The sequence below is a fragment of the Pelophylax lessonae genome, assembly GCF_965119305.1.
Source record: "Pelophylax lessonae genome assembly, chromosome: 7".
Taxonomy (NCBI): domain Eukaryota; kingdom Metazoa; phylum Chordata; class Amphibia; order Anura; family Ranidae; genus Pelophylax; species Pelophylax lessonae.
Window position 1 is genome coordinate 237,187,520 of NC_138774.1, and position 17,119 is coordinate 237,204,638.

Below are 17,119 nucleotides of genomic sequence, written 5' to 3' on the forward strand. Positions count from 1 at the left end.
AAAGCCCCCAGCTTCCTCCAGAGACCCCCATCACCCACATTTGCCCTCTGTTCCCTCCAGAAACCACATCCCTCTTAGGGTTCGTTTACACTTGCTTCAAAATTTGGCATTAGACATGCTTTTTTTTTAAAAGTGCTCTGTATGTCAATCAAAGCGCCCGTCACTAAAATTAAATTGTTAGCTTACAGCCCTGTTCACACTGTTGTGTTTGCTTTGCTTCAAAAATTATACCACTTTCTTGGTGCTTCAAAACATCTTCAAAGCCTCCATAGAAGTCTATGACAAAGCTCGCTTAGAGCACCTGCAGCTTTTGAGAGGCTTTTTTCATCTTTAGCTTCGTTTTGTTTTGTAGGTATTGCAGGTATGAGATATCCCAGGATTCACCAGTAAACCAAAAAGGGAACCAAAAAGACCTCATCAGCAGTCACTTCTGGTTCATGTGTGTATACTGTATTCACTGGTGCCCACGTCTCATCTGGAGTGCAGCATGGAGCAGAAGGAAAGGGGGTGGGGTATGGACTGGAGCAGAGTAACTAGCAAATGGCACAAGTGGTATGCAACATGGGAACTCAATAGCAGAAGCTGAGCGTGGACCAAGGAGAAAGCTCCAGGGACCGGAGCAGGATCTAGAAATCACACGTGGTGCACAGCATGGAAGCAATATAGCCATAGGGGAGCAGGGTCCAGAGAGAGAGGGAAATCAGCAAACCAGAGAATCAGCAGAGCTGGGGATTACCACTGAGTGGGGGATCAGCAAGACTGGGAGTTACTACTGAGTGGAGGATCAGCAGAGCTTGGGTTACTACTGAGTGAGGGTTTTCCTAACGAGGGTACTAATAAGCTGGGGATCTGCTGAACAAGGGTCCCAATGAGTTGGGTGATCTGCTGAATAGGGGTACCAATGAGCTGGGGATCTGCTGAATAGGGGTACCAATGAGCTGGGGATCTGCTGAATAGGGGTACCAATGAGATGGGGACCTGCTGAACAGGGGTACTAATGAGCTGGGAATCTGCTGAGCCGCTTGAAAAACAAATCTCAAACCAACACACATACACAGGGAATTTGCCAAGCTTCATTAAACTTTCACTAAAGCATCATAGAAACACCACTGAAGCATCATCAAAGCATCAAAGAAGTGGTAGGCACTTTAATGTCTGGTAATCTCGAAGCAAGGGTAAATGAGCACATAGGGTCAACTAGTCAGCTACAGAGTCCCCTACCCCCTCCAGAAAACCCAATTCTCTCACAGGGACACCCAGCCCAATCTAGAGCCTTCCAGAATTTCAATACATATTTTTATTACCTTACTCTTATTGTGTACAAATAAACATATTTCTGCAGGTGGGGCATGGAACGTTTTAGAGAATCTATCAGACCGTGGTCTCAACAAAGTTTAAATTTCCACATTTTGTTGGTCTTTAGATCCTTGAAATAGGTAAATGCTATGTGTATGACACTTTACTAGGTAAAACACGATGTATCATAAGCAATTGTCACTATTTTGTAATAAAACAATTTTCACCTTTTTTCATCCCTTTTTGCATCTCAGTGCTGATGATCTCTTCCAGCCTTTGTTCAGCCACTTCCTGTCTATATGCACTGGCTCCAACATCTGCTGCACGTTACTACTCTGGACCGGCTTTCTGACAGGGGCAACGATGGACTATGCCTGCTCAATGTGTGTCAGCTTGGTCACTTGAAGCCTCCATTAGGAGAACTTGTGGCAGAAAGGCAACACAGAAGCGCAAATGGGAGGTTTCCTCCCCATAACAGGAAGTGCCTAAACAAGAACCTGTATGGCAGGATCATCAGGTACTCTTTAAAGAAAGCTACATATTTAAAAAAAAATAAAAAGTACCTTTTGGAATAGAACTCATTTGTTAAAGCATTTATGAGATTTTAGTTACCAGGCATAGATATGTATAGCCCAAACACCTTGTTTTAGTTTTGGATAAATTAGGACTTCCATTTATTGTAAATTTTTAGGATGAATTCCTTCTCAGTTCCTGCAGCGACGGAGGTCATTGATGATTTGTTCTAAAGCTTATTTACTACTTGTCAATAGTATGTAAATCATTAAATGTTCATAGCTAGACTACCGTTTTACTTTTTAAGTGAAACAAAAAGAGTGCCTATACTATTGTCTCAAGACACAATTGTACACAAGAGTCCAAAATGACCTTTATTTTTGTCACTAACAAGAATGAAAAAGGTAGCCAATGCATTTTGGCATTCCACACACTCCCCTTTCATCAGGGCTACAATACAAATGAAGGATATATAAATATTTTCAAGTCCATAAGAGGTATAAAAAAAAATAGAATTTTTGTAAGAACTTACCGTAAAATTATTTTCTCTGTGTCCTCTGACAGTCGCCGCCAATCCATGTAAGCCTTCACTGTTGGGTAATGGCGCCCTCTGCAGGAGTAAGCTATGCAGATAGAAATGTTAATACAAAACTTTTCTATACTTAGACACACCTCTAGGGGGCAGTCCCCAGCCATTATCCCTGATCCAGTCACAACTGGTCCTCAGTTTGTAGCAAGCAATACCGGAAGGCAATAACCCTCAGATCCAAAAAACCAGAGGGACGGGGGCGGCGACTGTCAGAGGGCAGAGGGAAAAGAATTTTACGGTAAGTTCTTACAAAAATTCTATTTTCTCTTATGTCCTCTGACAGTCGCCGCCGATTCATATAAGCCTTCACTATTGGAATGTCCCAAAGCAGTGCAGGTGTAAGGGGTGGGAAGATGCAACCAACTGAAAAGGTAACGAAAAAACACCCCAAGGAAGAGACAGAAAAAAAAATATGTCTCTGCAAACAACCACCGCACATGAAAACTTTGCGGCCAAGGGAAGCATCCGAGGATGGCAAAACATCAATTCTGTAGAATTGTGTGAAAGAGTGCACGGACAACCAGGTCGCCGCTTTGCACCCTTGAGCCAGAGCAGCCTGATGGCAAAAAACCCAAGAGACTCTGACGGTAGAAAAAGCCCTTACAGGGAAAGAGGAACCTGACTCTCAATGGAAGAGGCCTGAAACAAAAAAACGTCAGTCTAATCCACTGAGAAAAGGTGGCCGCGGACGTGGCCAAGCCCTTCCGAGGTCCTTCAGGAAGAACAAACAGGGAATCAGAATGCCGAACATTTTTTCTTCTTTCTTTCTTCTTTTTTTTTTTTTTTCTCTCTAGTATAGAGTATGGAATTTGATATTGTGATATTGGGATTGTTTTTCACTGTTTTTTCTTTTGCGATTGTAAAAATTTAATAAAAAGAGATTAAAAAAATAAAAGAATGCCGAACAGATGCCGCGGCAGCCAGGAAAACCCTGACCGCCCGGACCACATCCAAGGAATGCAAAGCCTTCCTCTGGAGATGCTCGGGCTTCTCACAAGCGAAGGCAGCATGATATCCTCATGGAGGTGGAACGAAGAAACCACCTTGGGAATAAAAGACTGAGTGGGTCGCAGAACCACTTCATCCCTATAAAACACCAGATAAGGAGAACGGCAAGACATAGCCACCAATGCAGACCCTCTGCGAGCCGACGTGATAGCCACCAGAAAAGCAACTGTCTGGGACAACACAGGCAGAGGAAAAACTCTGATGTTCTCAAAGGGAGGTAGTTGTAACACAGACAACACCAAATTCAGGCCCCGGGGAGGCAAGGGAGACTTCCTCGAGGGAGCCAGACGCCGCACCCTTATGAGGAAAGTGCGAAGCAAAGAATACGATGCCAAGGGACGTGGAAAAAAAAGGCCAAAGCCGACAACTGACCCTTGATCACGTTCAGCGCCAAACGCTGATCCAATCTTTTCTGCAGGAAGGCCAAAAACTTTCGCCACCGAGAAGGAGCGTGGATGGAACGCATGCAATCCACACCAGGCATATACACTTTCCAGGTACGATGAGAAATCTTTCTCAAGGTAGCTGTACGAGCCTTCAATAATGTAGGGATGACCGCCTGTGGAAGACCCCTACCCCTCATGGCCTGGCTTCCAACAGCCACGCCAGGGAAAGCCAGAGACTGCAAAGCAGGAAGGAAGATCGGCCCTTGAGACAGAAAATTGTCCCGCATCGGAAGCCGCCAGGGAGGCCCGACGACCATCTGAACGATGGCTGCGTACCAGGGCCAGCGTGGCCAGTCTGGGGACAGCAGAAAGACCAACATCTGTTCCAACGCCAACCTGCGGAGGAACCTGGACAACAGTCAAACTGGAGGTAAGGCCCGCACTGGAGCCAAAATCTTGGAGCCAAAGTGAAACCGATAGGTAGCACCAAAAAAATGGCCAGCTCCTCTGCCACCGCAAAGCGGAGACATCTCTGAGAACCCTCATAGATAGGGATGGGTAGACACTCCGGGTAGACACGACCGGCTTTAAGGGATTCCATCCAGAACTCCAGCACCCGCAAAAAAACGGTTTAGAGACTGCAAGCCCCGAAGCGGACACACTGTGCCCCCTGTTCTGGGCACAGAGAACAGGATGGAAGAAAAAAAAAGCGAAATCTGTCTCGTGAAGACACGGGCACAAAGAATCCTTGGGCGAGCAGAACATGCACCGCCCCCATGAGACCCCTGAGATGAGCAGGAGGCAGCTGGAGAGCCAACAGGAAGAACCTGTCCACAGGGTGAGATCGAAAACTGATCTTGTACCCTGAAAAAGAAGCAACTCATGAACCCCCCTGTCCTGAATACTGGACAACCAGGGAACCTGAAAGCAACACAGACGTACCCCCACCCCTAAGATGGGTGAGGGCGTCCCTGCAGGAAGAGGTGGACCGGGCTGCTGAGCCAGACTGATCGGCCTTTGTCTCACCTGACCACGGCTTCTTGTGACAATAGGAGGGCTTGGAGCCCTTGTCCTGCGCCCCTAAGGCACGAAAGGACCCACGCTGAGCTATCAAGGAAAGCCCCCACCTAGCGCGGAAGGACCTACCCCAAGCGACCAAGGGCAACCGAGAACTCTGACCCCCGTAAGCCCCTTAATCAACTCAGCCCGAGTGTTACCCAAAAGGACACCTCACCAACAAGGAACATCAGACACTGTCTGTCTGGAAGCGTGGTCAGCCGACCAGCTTTTGTGCCAAAAAAAAAAAGGTGCCGAATCGCGACCCCGACCGCAGACAAACAAGCGACCAACGGAGCCTCATCCAAGGCCGCTTCACACAGGTACATCCCCATTCGGGCAACCCAAACCACCAAGTCAAGGGCAGTCGGATAAGTCGACTCCGCCACCAGGGTGCACAGAAGCACCTTGGCCCATGCCACAGGAGCCTGAGAGGACAGCACTACGGCAAACACAGGTGTAAACAGGAAAGCGCCTCAACGCGCCTATCAGCCAGATCTGTGAACTGGCATCGAGGTGGATTTAGTCAGCCCAGAGACAGTGTGGTCCACGTAAGGGGACACCATCCAACGTCTGATCACGGCCTCCTTAAAAGGGATAGCGGTGGGAAAAGACCCTCAGGCACCAACAGCATATGTGTAATGCGATGTCACCGGTCATGCACAAGTTTGTGAAAATTCACAGGGCAGGGAAACCTGACCCGACGTCCGGGCACTTCGGAACCCGAAAGCAGCCCTTGTACTTGACTGAGAGGACTCATCGTCAAGATGGAGAGTTTACGTAATGGCGCTAATGAGGATAGCTTATGGCAGCGCGTCCCTGCGCTACCGAGAAAGAAGATTCTCCGCCCCCCCTCCTCATAAGCGGACATGGACCCCACAGGAGGGGCAACCATTCAGGCTCAGAGTCCGTGGACTGGGAGAGCATAGGCCGTTGTTTAAAATGTTTTTTTTTTTAAAGGGGACTCTGCAGATCCACCATGGATGCAAAAAAAAAAGTGCAAGAGCAGCAGAAAACGGAGACCAGGGAAGAGGCTTCAGGAATACCCGAAGCCCCCACCAGGCCTGCTGGGGAATTTTTGGTCTGGGAGTCCAAAAAGCCAAGATAAAATAAATGGGACGCTGGCCCTTTAAATCAGCGGTTCCTGCGGAACCCCGACGCAGCCTGCATTGTTTGAAAGAGATCCTTGCAGAAAATGCAAAATCCAAGGCAGTATACATGACATGGCTGCTGCCCACACACAGAGCCCAGTGACCTACCCTCACCTAAAATGGCGGCAGCTGTAAAACGGCGCCAAACTAAGTGTACACACATGGTCTGGCCACCACAGGGGATCCTAGGGAGACCCCACACCGCTATGGAGCCCCTCCCAAAACCCCCCAGGTACCACAAGTACCTCACACAGCGCCCTCAGCAGGGCCAGGGAGGGAGGGAAATAACACCAAGCCAGCCAGACGGGGATCCCACAGAGACCACCAGCCCTGCCATCCCCTAAGAGTGTGCCCACAAACCCCCCAAATGTCCCCAGGGTTCAAGGGGGTATCAGTACAAACCAGTCCAGGGAAGCGGGCACTGCTCTGATACGGGAGACCTCCCACCCTAAGTGGGGGTGCCGTCAGCCAAGGAGGGATGCGGGGAACACGTGGGCCTTCCGGGTTGAGACACCCTCAGCGAAGACGCAGCTCCGCAGGCTCGTCCCCATTCCAAGGGGCATTCCAAGGTCGTTGTGAGGCCTGGGCGCAGGCTGGGACTCTATAAGGATCTATATTACCCAGTGCGAGGCCTAGCTCTGCAGTCACTTGTAGTCCTCCAGGAAAAAGTCCCTGACTCAGTAGTGATAGTGAGAGAAATAAAAACCTATTTTCATAAGAAAAATACATATTGTCAGAAAAAAACAAAAAGAAAAACTGAGACACTAGGTCCCGGCTAGAAAAGCTAGCCTACTCCTAAGCTAGGCAGCATAAAACTGAGTGTAAGACTGAGTGACCTCGCGCTTGTGGTAGGTGTTAGATAAATAAATAAATTAAATAAATCTGTGTAAGCTGCCTGCTGCAGTGAAAAAGTGCTAGTGCTTTTTGAAAGGTGTTAAACAGAGATTGCAGCGCTGCTTATATATATCTGTGTTAAAATATCATATATAAAACAACTTGTGTATAAAAATGTGCAGAGAATTATAAACTGTGCAAAAAATAATTGTGCATAAAATGTAAATCGTTTTAAGAAGTGCAGATAAAGTGCATCATTAATGTCCATAAAACAGTCCTTTCAAATCAAAAGTGCTTGGTGCTTGTTCATGCACAATTATTTTTTGCACAGTTTATAATTCTCTGCACATTTTTATGCACAAGTTGTTTTATATATGATATTTTAACACAGGTATATATAAGCAGCGCTGCAATCTTTGTTTAACAGCATAAAACTGAGGACCAGTTGTGACTGGATCAGGGATAATGGCTGGGGACGGCCCCCTAGAGGTGTGTCTAAGTATAGAAAAGTTTTGTATTAACATTTCTATCTGCCTAACTTACTCCTGCAGAGGGCGCCATTACCCAATAGTGAAGGCTATGGATCAGCGGCAACTGTCAGAGGACGTAAGAGAAAGTATTATTATTATTATGTCTGTATTTGTTTGGCTGTCTTTGCTTTCTTGTTATTTGTCACAAGAATAAAGGACCTTTTGGACTCTGGAGACAATTATTTTGGCACTTGTTTTTTGGTTAATTTACTGTGTATGTTGAATTCTCGGTTTGGGTGACCCCTTTGTCTTGGGAGGGTCCACAGCTTTGTTGACAGCTGCCGATCTCAAGCCATCATGCTCAACTAAATATTCCCTTTTGGCAGATACTGGATTTAAGTCTAGTGCCTCATTTTTACCTTTTTTTAAACTAAGAAATAGAATGACCAGTCACACAGTGCTTCCTAAACAGCAAAATAAATAACTCATTGTCACTAACTCTGAGATAAAAAAAATCTTCTTAGACAGTTCTCTATTTTAGTCCCCTTTCTTGTATTAGCATACTACTTTGTTTGTAGACTAAACAGTTGTCATTATAAATTTGTCTTCCAGGCTCTGCGGGGCTCTCAGAAGTTGGTACTGTCTGTGCTCTCCTCAGGAAGGGTTCCTGCTGGACAAGTCTCAAGTCACATTTACACCTGGGTTGACCCACAGGGACATAGCATCTCCCCTCCAGGAGGACCACCGTATCTTCACAGCCCTTCTGCAGGCATTCCAGAGAAAGAAAAGAGAAGCCACCTACAGCTTCTACAGGAGGGGGATGAGAAGAAGGTGTGGGGGTAACACTGTACAATATGCACTCATATTTGGTCTTCTATGTCAACATTTCACTACCCAGCACACGTTACTAGATCCATGCAAAATAAAGTCGTTGGTTGCATTTAAATCCATTCATTATATAGCATTCTTCATTTCCTCCTTAGGTCTTCATCTATGAACATACTTTCATTTGACAGCAATGGTTACTTTGCAGAAGGCTGATATGTGGGGCTTTACTAGAGCATAGCTATGTCTGCTATCTAGAAGATTGACAACCAGCAGACAGACAGACCCTGCAGTTTGTTTAATCTGTACCAAACTATATAATCTGTGTGTGCAAATAATAAATGTTTTATTTCACCTTATCTTATTTGAACGACGCATTTCTATTTTCTCCAATAACTTGCATTCAAATTAATTTCTACGAAGGTCAAAGCAGAACTCCAGGCACGCAAGCTTTTCCTATTTCTGGTGTGTAAATAAAGTCACCTCTGAGCTGGTATATACCACGTAAGAATTGCTGTACTGTGATTTAAAATGTATACTTTTATTCATGGATACTACAGCTCAGAGGCGTAACTAGAACCTTCAGGGCCCTGGTGCAAAAAAGACAATGAAAGGCCCCCCTGACCTCTGGCTGGGGCCCTTTTCACTGATCTCAGGGCCCTTTACTCCAACTGCACAGACACCTTTCACATGTTCTGCAGTAGGCCCCCTACCTGCCATCTTAGGGACCCCCATGGTGGCCAGGGTCCAGTTTTTTGTACAATTTTTAAGAGCCCTGTTGGGGGGGGGGCTTTGGTGAAATATCAAGGGTCTAAACAGACATCTGATGTTTCACCTTTGTGACAGAGAAAGGAGATTGAAGGCACAGCCCTCATTTTCCATCTCTGCAGCCTCAGCTTTATAGAATGTATGGACAGGAATAGCTCTGTACAAAGATTCCTGTTCATTCCCAACTGGAAGCATAGTAAAACACAGTTTACTATACTTCAGTTATGAATGGACACAGGAGTGATCGATACCCATCACTCACTGTGTCGATCCAGAAAATCAAGGGGCCGGAAAATTACATGTTTACCGGCCCCTTCTGCCACTCTCAATCCTGAAAGCATCCACCACAAATGCCAGTTGGAGAGGGAGGGACAAGCTTGCAGCACTGGTAGCAGCAGGATAGGAGGTGGGCAGAGTCGGCATATAGATGAACCCATGCCCTCCATCTCACTCCTGCAGCCTCTGAATGCCAGCGGAAGGGAGAGAAAGAGAAGCAGACCTTCAGCGGCTGCAGGGTGAAGATGGAGGAAGAGGAGGAGAAGCAGGCTTTAAGCGGCTGCAGGAGGAAGATAGAGGGCATCTGCTCCTCTATATGCCTTCCCTCATATTAAAGTATACTTTTTAAAATGTAATGCAGCAATCCTAAAATGGTATACATCTGAAAAGAGGTAGCTTTTTTTAAACATCGTGAACTACAAATATTAGTGTGCCTGGAGTTCTGATTTAATTAGGATTTTGAGAGTATCTTGCATGCTCCTAAAACCTGAATTGATAATTCAGTGGCCAATTCCTTTGTGGCCACTTAGTGTTCAGGACCAATTTCCATATATATATATATGGTTGAACTTCAAAGGGTACGTTCACCAATAAGCTTCTTAAAATTGTTGGGGAACTCAGACACATGTCTCCTCCCAGTCACTGCCCAGGACCATAAGGAATTGCATTTTAACATTATGTCAAGCAGTAACATTACTTTTTTTGTATATTACTAGACTGAAATTTGTCTTCTCCTGAGTGTTTTCATAGTTGAAAGAAACTTGTACTTGGAGAAATATAAAGGATGCAGTTGTTAATCATTTCATTGAAAATGGCAGTTGCCTGGTCGATATACTGTTCAAGTATTTTCAGCGGCCTCAAATGACAAACCTGGATTAAGTCTGCAGATCAGGTTTGATTTTACCAAAACCTTTATCACCTTTAATATAATGATGGCCTATGAAGGTAGGGGGCACATGTAAATAAAAACCAAACTGCAGCAAGTTAAATAATGTCCTTGCTATAGGTGCAGACCATTTATGTATCTTGAAGCCTGGCATCATCCCATTCTGCCTTGTTGCTAGGACGTTGCTAAGACACTCTCACCAAATTCAAATCCCTAGAATGCAATCTCTCTCCTCTTTTACAGATCGGAGATGCTGGCATTTCTGGCAATCTGCATAGTTCTCTTGGTACAGGTCTCCTTTAAAAAGCAAATGCCTAAACATAAGCAGAATGCAAATGCTGAAATCACATTTCCACAGCGTCCAAGCTCTCCTCTAATGTTTACATTCTTCCTGCATTTTAAAGAGCATATGACTCAGACAGGGCAGTGTTTCTCCTACTTTCATAATGATATGTTTTCAGGAGAACCACTTATTTGAAATAACTGTTGTGTCTTACCTTTGATGTCTTCCATGTATGGTGTTGTATGCAGAGATGTCGCTTCTGTTTTAAACCATTAATGAGTCTGAGAAACAGCAGGTCCAGGGTAGAACTCACGTTTTAAAGGTGTTAGTGTTGTGCTATAAAAAGGGAATCTGATTAGATGGTACACCAGAACAGAATGATAAAAGAGGGTTTTGAAATTTGTAATAGGTCGAGGTGAAAACTACAAACTGCATAAAGCAAAGCACGTCAGTGGATAAACCACCAAAAATCAAGTAGAATAGTTATACCAATAGTATTAAATATGTTTACACCAATGGTTGAATTAGACCAGCTATTCTCAACCAGGGTTCCATGAACTCTACGATTCCTTCAGAGGTTGCTAAGGGCTTCTTGAGCTGTGGCTATTAGACCTCCCATCTCATCGTGCCTCCTTTGGGGCTGATGCTACTTTGCAAAACCAACAGCATGACCCAATTATCTGTTTGGCTGCCAGTAAAGGGGCATTATTCCTACTGGCCACCAATTTAAGGGGCATTTTTCTTATTGACTCCCAATGAATTGGTTATAGTAAGGGTTCCCAAAGACTTAAAAATCATTTTAGGAGTTCCTCTCCTTTGGGATAAAAAAGGTTGAGAAAGGCTGAACTAAGCTGTTCAATGTCAAAAGCACATGGGTTCCTTATATGTAAGCCATCCGATACAGAATATCATTACAACTGTATTTACGGACAAAACACATATAAAAAGTGGAAGTTTTAACTCTCAGTTGTCTGAAAAGAACATAGCCATAGTTATTACCTTTTAAGTCAAGCAAGATAAGTTAGGGTCATTTCAGGGGTAAAAGGTCTCCACTAGTAGAACACATTTTATTAAGCAATCAGGAAAGTAGGCTTACTATTGACCACTCTAAAGGAACAGGCAGTTTGAATGGACTTACTCTTTACATTTTAAAATGTGTTTGTTTTGAAGTAAGCATTTATCAGTAGATGTCCTGTATGGTTTACACCTTTAGGTGAACCTGGTACTGAGTGAGGGAAGGTCCCTTGGCTTACTCATTCGTGGAGGTGCCGAGTACTCCCTGGGGATTTACATCACTGGTGTGGATCAGGGCTCAGAGGCTGAAAGTGCTGGTTTAAAGGTAACACTACAACTGTGATGCACACCTTTTTTTCCTTGATTCATTTTTTCCAGCATTGCCTAAAGCAATGTAATGGCATGTGGTAACTCAGAGCAACTAATTAGATTCTAGCTTTTAACACTTTAAAAAAAAAGAATGATTGTTGAGAGTGTTTTGTTTATAACTACCCTTTGCTCACCACTCACTGACTTCAAATTAAAAGTCCACTTGTTAATGCTACATAATAACTTATTTATCCTGAGATAGGAAAGTGTCCAACCTGAAGGGCCTCACAGTAGTAAATGTATTCAGGACTTGTCCAGCTGGCAGTGATAAAGTATGCTTTATAGTGATCAATAGATCATTATTGTGAGATCCGCATAGACCTTGTGCGCTTCAAGGTGAATGCAGTTCAAGAAAATGTTCCTCTTTTGACTATTAAACCACCTATCACTACAATGCCAATCGAGGAGATGGTCACTGATAACGATACTTTACAGCAAAGGACGGTCAGGTTTTTATTTGCAGGCAACTCCTGTAAGCCTAGGTATAGAGAGGCAGAATCAAGGATGGGGGCCACTGGCCTTCCCACCCATCTGAGTGCCATGTAGGTCAAATGTCTTAAAGTTTCTGTCTTGCTTTAAAACTCATCAGTGTTGTTCAATATATGTGCAATTGTGCATATTTTCTTTCCATGTTGTTGTATCCTACGTTTGTCTCTTTTCGCTACTCAGTGTGTACCTACAGTGTGTTGTGTCTGCCGGTATAGATGCCCATTTGGGTACAGACTACTTTCTGCAGTTTTAACCAACATTTAAATGTCTATCCCCATGTCACAGCCATTACAAATATACACATTTTGACCAAAGTCTGGTCCTCTATAGAGGAGAAATAAAGGTTAGTACTGAAAAGGTGGGTAATTCTTCAGAGCAACTATTTGGATACCCCTCACATCCCTCCATACTGGGACAGCTTTATGCAAAAGCGCAGACTGTACAAACAGTTTACTGTCCTGTCCTAAAAATAATCACTTAACCTCTACAGTACTAGTAACTGAGTAATGTCTGATGGTACAGTAGGCCATTTAGCACCTGCTACATTTAAAACACATTCTGAAAACTAGGCTTAACCCATCATTGGGTTTGCCCTCAGGTCTAAAGTAACATCAATCCACAGTTAATTCTTGTTCAATAGATAACATGTGGTGGTAGCATGACCCAAAACTGCTTATCTTCCATGATTCTTAAACTATAGCTGGTGAGAAAAGTGGACTAACCATTAAGCCCTGGTGTACATCTGTAACAAAATCATAGAATAAAAGAGAAAAAAAATGCTGAGATGGGAAGACGAACAAGGAAGATTTAGATCATGGTTGTCCAACCTTTTGGCTTCTCTGGGCCACATTGAGTGTAGAGAAATGTTCTCGGGCCGCATATAAAATATATACTATAGTTAAGGTATATAATAAAATGCGGCTGCGCCCTTCCAGCGCCGCCGCGCCCCCTGCACTAATTTAACACAACTAGAGAATGATCAAATAAAATGGAATCAGTATACAGAGGTTTACTTCTTCTGAGAGATATTAAAGGAACACTCTAACCACCATGACCATGTCAGTGATTTGAAGTGGTCATGGTGGTGGGAGTCAGAAACATTGCACATGCTCGCCTCCCCCCCCCCTCCCCTCTGAGGCAGCCTCTGCCTACCGTTAGTTGGAAGCTGCTGTGGCCGTGCCCCCGACCCAACTTCCTTCCTCCCCAGCAAAAAAAAATTGTCAGGGGGCAGTGGGCCGCATTGCCTGCGGCTCTGGGCCGCAGGTTGGACATGCCTGTCATAGATGATCACAGCTTTTGAAGAGGAACAAATCCAACAAAATATTTATATACATGTATAATCTCTGTCTGTCATGGGAACTGTAACAGGAGGATTTTGCAATCAGAATTTCCAAAAAAACGTCAAATCCACCAGTGCAGCCTGTGCTACTGGTATCCTCCATAACATAAAATATACGATTAAAGGGAAAATTCTACAGCAAGAGTTTAACACCCTCTTTCATGATTTACCAAGGTAAGATAGTGGAGGACATGTATGACAATAAATCTTACCACCAAAGTTGCCTTTGGTACACAGAAAAAAACATTCCATGGTTGAGTCCATCAGCACCCACCCAAACCTTGGAGATGTGTGAAAAATGTTTTTTTTGTCTAATATAAATTAGTGCAATACTCAATATTATCAATACTAATATTAATACTTCCTGACATTTATTCTAGGTAGGAGATCAAATCCTGGATGTAAATGGCATCAGCTTCCTCTCCATTCCCCATGATGAGGCTGTTAGAATTCTTCGCTCCTCCCGACATCTTATAATGACTGTGAAGGATGTGGGCCGAGTTCCTCATGCTCGCACTACTGTAGATGAGACTCAGTGGTTAAGTAGCTCGTATGCTGGAGATCCTCACTCATCTACAGGGTGAGTAGTCCTGAGCAACAAAATGGTTTTTAATTGATGACTACTAGTGGAAGGTGATACTGTCATAGACTGAAGGTCAGGGACTAGGATGTCAACCAATCAGATGCCAGCTGCCATTTTCCTAACATATGTTATATAGTGGTCTTACACTATATGTAGCTTGTTGGGGCAGCATATCCAGCAGTAATCAGGTTGTGTGACAGTGAGATGCCATTTGTAAATATGTTCCCAAAAAGATAACTGCAATGATAAGTCAGTGATAAAACCAGAAAACAACGCTTAAATCATATTTTCTCTGCAGTGCCATCACTGTGACCATAATAAAAGTTGTACCCATGATGCCTCTATCTACTTTAAAAAAAAAAGTAATAAACCCGAGAAATTAATACTAACCATGTGATGGGAAAAAAAAAGAGGCAGAGGTCACCTTTCAAGCTGTCAAAAATAAGATCCAGAGACAAGGTAGCACTGGGAACCATTGGTCTGGGTGGCAAACACAACCAACCAACCCTTTTATGATAGGGACAAATTTTGGTGAACTAAAGAAAATGTATGCACATGCAAATTGTGCCATGGTACCGCATGGACTAGTGGTCGTGGTGAAAGGTGGATGTTCTTAAAGGACAGGGCTTACTGTGAAATATATTTTCCAGTTTTCCAGCATCAGCTTTCTTTACATCTAAGGATTCAGTCACATGAAATGTCAGAGCCTCAAAAAACTGGAAGACTTAGCTCTGCTAGACACTGAGATGTCAGGTATGAACAGGGAGGAGATAACTGTATAATGGCCAGCAGCTGTCACTGACTGTGGGTCCCACTATAACCTAAATCTAGCACTTTTCTATGCGTATTGCAGCGAGCACAGCACTCTCTCTAAAGTGTATGCGATCAAAATAAATTTAAATAATGCCATATGTATTTGGAGCACTTTATATTGCGCGGCATTATTTAAATTTATTTTGATAACCTAAATCTGAAAGGAAGTTTTGCCACTAAAGGTTACCAGCCCAACATATCTTATTAGGAATCGCTTGGGGGAGGCAAACACAGCCAACAAGCCCTTTCATGCCAGGGAAAAATGCCTCATGTCATGATGCCTCATGGTTAGGTGGTCATGGTGAAAGGTGGATGTTCTTAAAGGACATGGCTTACTGTGAAGTATCTTTTCATCTTTTGCCATCAGCCTCCTTTGCATCGCTCAGCAGCCAGTCAAATGAAATTTCAGAGCCTCAAAAAAAAAGTTGGCACTGGAAGACTTTCCTCTGCTAGACACTAAGATTACAGGTGTGAACAGAGATTAGATAATTATAATAATGGCCAGTAGCTCTCAATGACTGTGTACCCCACTATGATCTAGATTTAAATGGTAAAGTATATCCACTCAGGGCCACCAGCTGAACATTTTTTTTTATGTTAGAAATGGACTAGGGGCACAAATGCCAAATTCCTTGCCATCCCAGTTCTCTCTCTGTTCAGAGAATGAGTAAGATTTGAGCTTGATCCCATATGTCCACTTCCCATGCCTCTATATCGGTCAGCAATTCAGCTCTTCACTAGAGAAAGCAATAATCAGATGTGTGACTTTTACAGAAAAAGGTTGAGCCAAGATTTGCACAATTTCATCAGTCTATATCTACAATGCCTTGCGAAAGTATTCAGCCCCCTTGAACTTTGCGACCTTTTGCCCCATTTCAGGCTTCAAACATAAAGATATAAAACTGTATTTTTTTTTCTTTGAAGAATCAACAACAAGTGGGACACAATCATGAAGTGGAACGAAATTTATTGGATATTTCAAACTTTTTTAACAAATAAAAAACTGAAAAATTGGGCGTGCAAAATTATTCAGCCCCCTTAAGTTAATACTTTGTAGCGCCACCTTTTGCTGCGATTACAGCTGTAAGTCGCTTGGGGTATGTCTCTATCAGTTTTGCACATCGAGACACTGAAATTTTTGCCCATTCCTCATTGCAAAACAGCTCGAGCTCAGTGAGGTTGGATGGAGAGCGTTTGTGAACAGCAGTTTTCAGTTCTTTCCACAGATTCTCAATTGGATTTAGGTCTGGACTTTGACTTGGCCATTCTAACACCTGGATATGTTTATTTGTGAACCATTCCATTGTAGATTGTGCTTTATGTTTTGGATCATTGTCTTGTTGGAAGACAAATCTCCATCCCAGTCTCAGGTCTTTTGCAGACTCCATCAGGTTTTCTTCCAGAATGGTCCTATATTTGGCTCCATCAATCTTCCCATCAATTTTAACCATCTTCCCTGTCCCTGCTGAAGAAAAGCAGGCCCAAACCATGATGATGCCACCACCATGTTTGACAGTGGGGATGGTGTGTTCAGGGTGATGAACTGTCTTGCTTTTACGCCAAACAATGTTTTGCATTGTTGCCAAAAAGTTTGATTTGACCTTCTTCCACATGTTTGGTGTGTCTCTCAGGTGGCTTGTGGCAAACTTTAAACAACATTTTTGATGGATATCTTTAAGAAATGGATTTCTTCTTGCCACTCTTCTATAAAGGCCAGATATGTGCAGTATACAACTGACTGTTGTCCTATGGACAGAGTCTCCCACCTCAGCTGTAGATCTCTGCAGTTCATCCAGAGTGAACATGGGCCTCTTGGCTGCATCTCTGATCAGTCTTCTCCTTGTATGAGCTGAAAGTTTAGAGGGACGGCCAGGTCTTCGTAGATTTGCAGTGGTCTGATACTCCTTCCATTTCAATATTATCGCTTGCACAGTGCTCCTTGGGATGTTTAAAGCTTGGGAAATTTTTTTGTATCCAAATCCAGCTTTAAAATTCTCCACAACAGTATCTCGGACCTGCCTGGTGTGTTCCTTGTTCTTCATGATGCTCTCTGCGCTTTAAACTGACCTCTGAGACTATCACAGTGCATGTGCATTTATACGGAGACTTGATTACACACAGGTGGATTCTATTTATCATCATTGGTCATTTAGGTCAACATTGGATCATTC

General features: G+C 43.7%; 1 protein-coding gene across 4 annotated transcripts in view; it reads left to right on the plus strand.

Annotated features, from left to right (window-relative positions):
* Positions 1 to 17,119, plus strand: part of WHRN (whirlin) — a 383,412-nt gene that overhangs the window by 214,590 nt on the left and 151,703 nt on the right. For 3 of the 4 annotated variants that reach the window (XM_082264620.1, XM_082264619.1, XM_082264621.1), the window contains 3 exons: positions 7,916 to 8,134; positions 11,555 to 11,680; positions 13,933 to 14,132. In XM_082264620.1, the coding sequence (XP_082120746.1) occupies positions 7,916 to 8,134; positions 11,555 to 11,680; positions 13,933 to 14,132 (545 nt within the window). The remainder of the gene's footprint in view (positions 1 to 7,915; positions 8,135 to 11,554; positions 11,681 to 13,932; positions 14,133 to 17,119) is intronic. The other variant, XM_082264622.1, reaches the window with a different exon arrangement.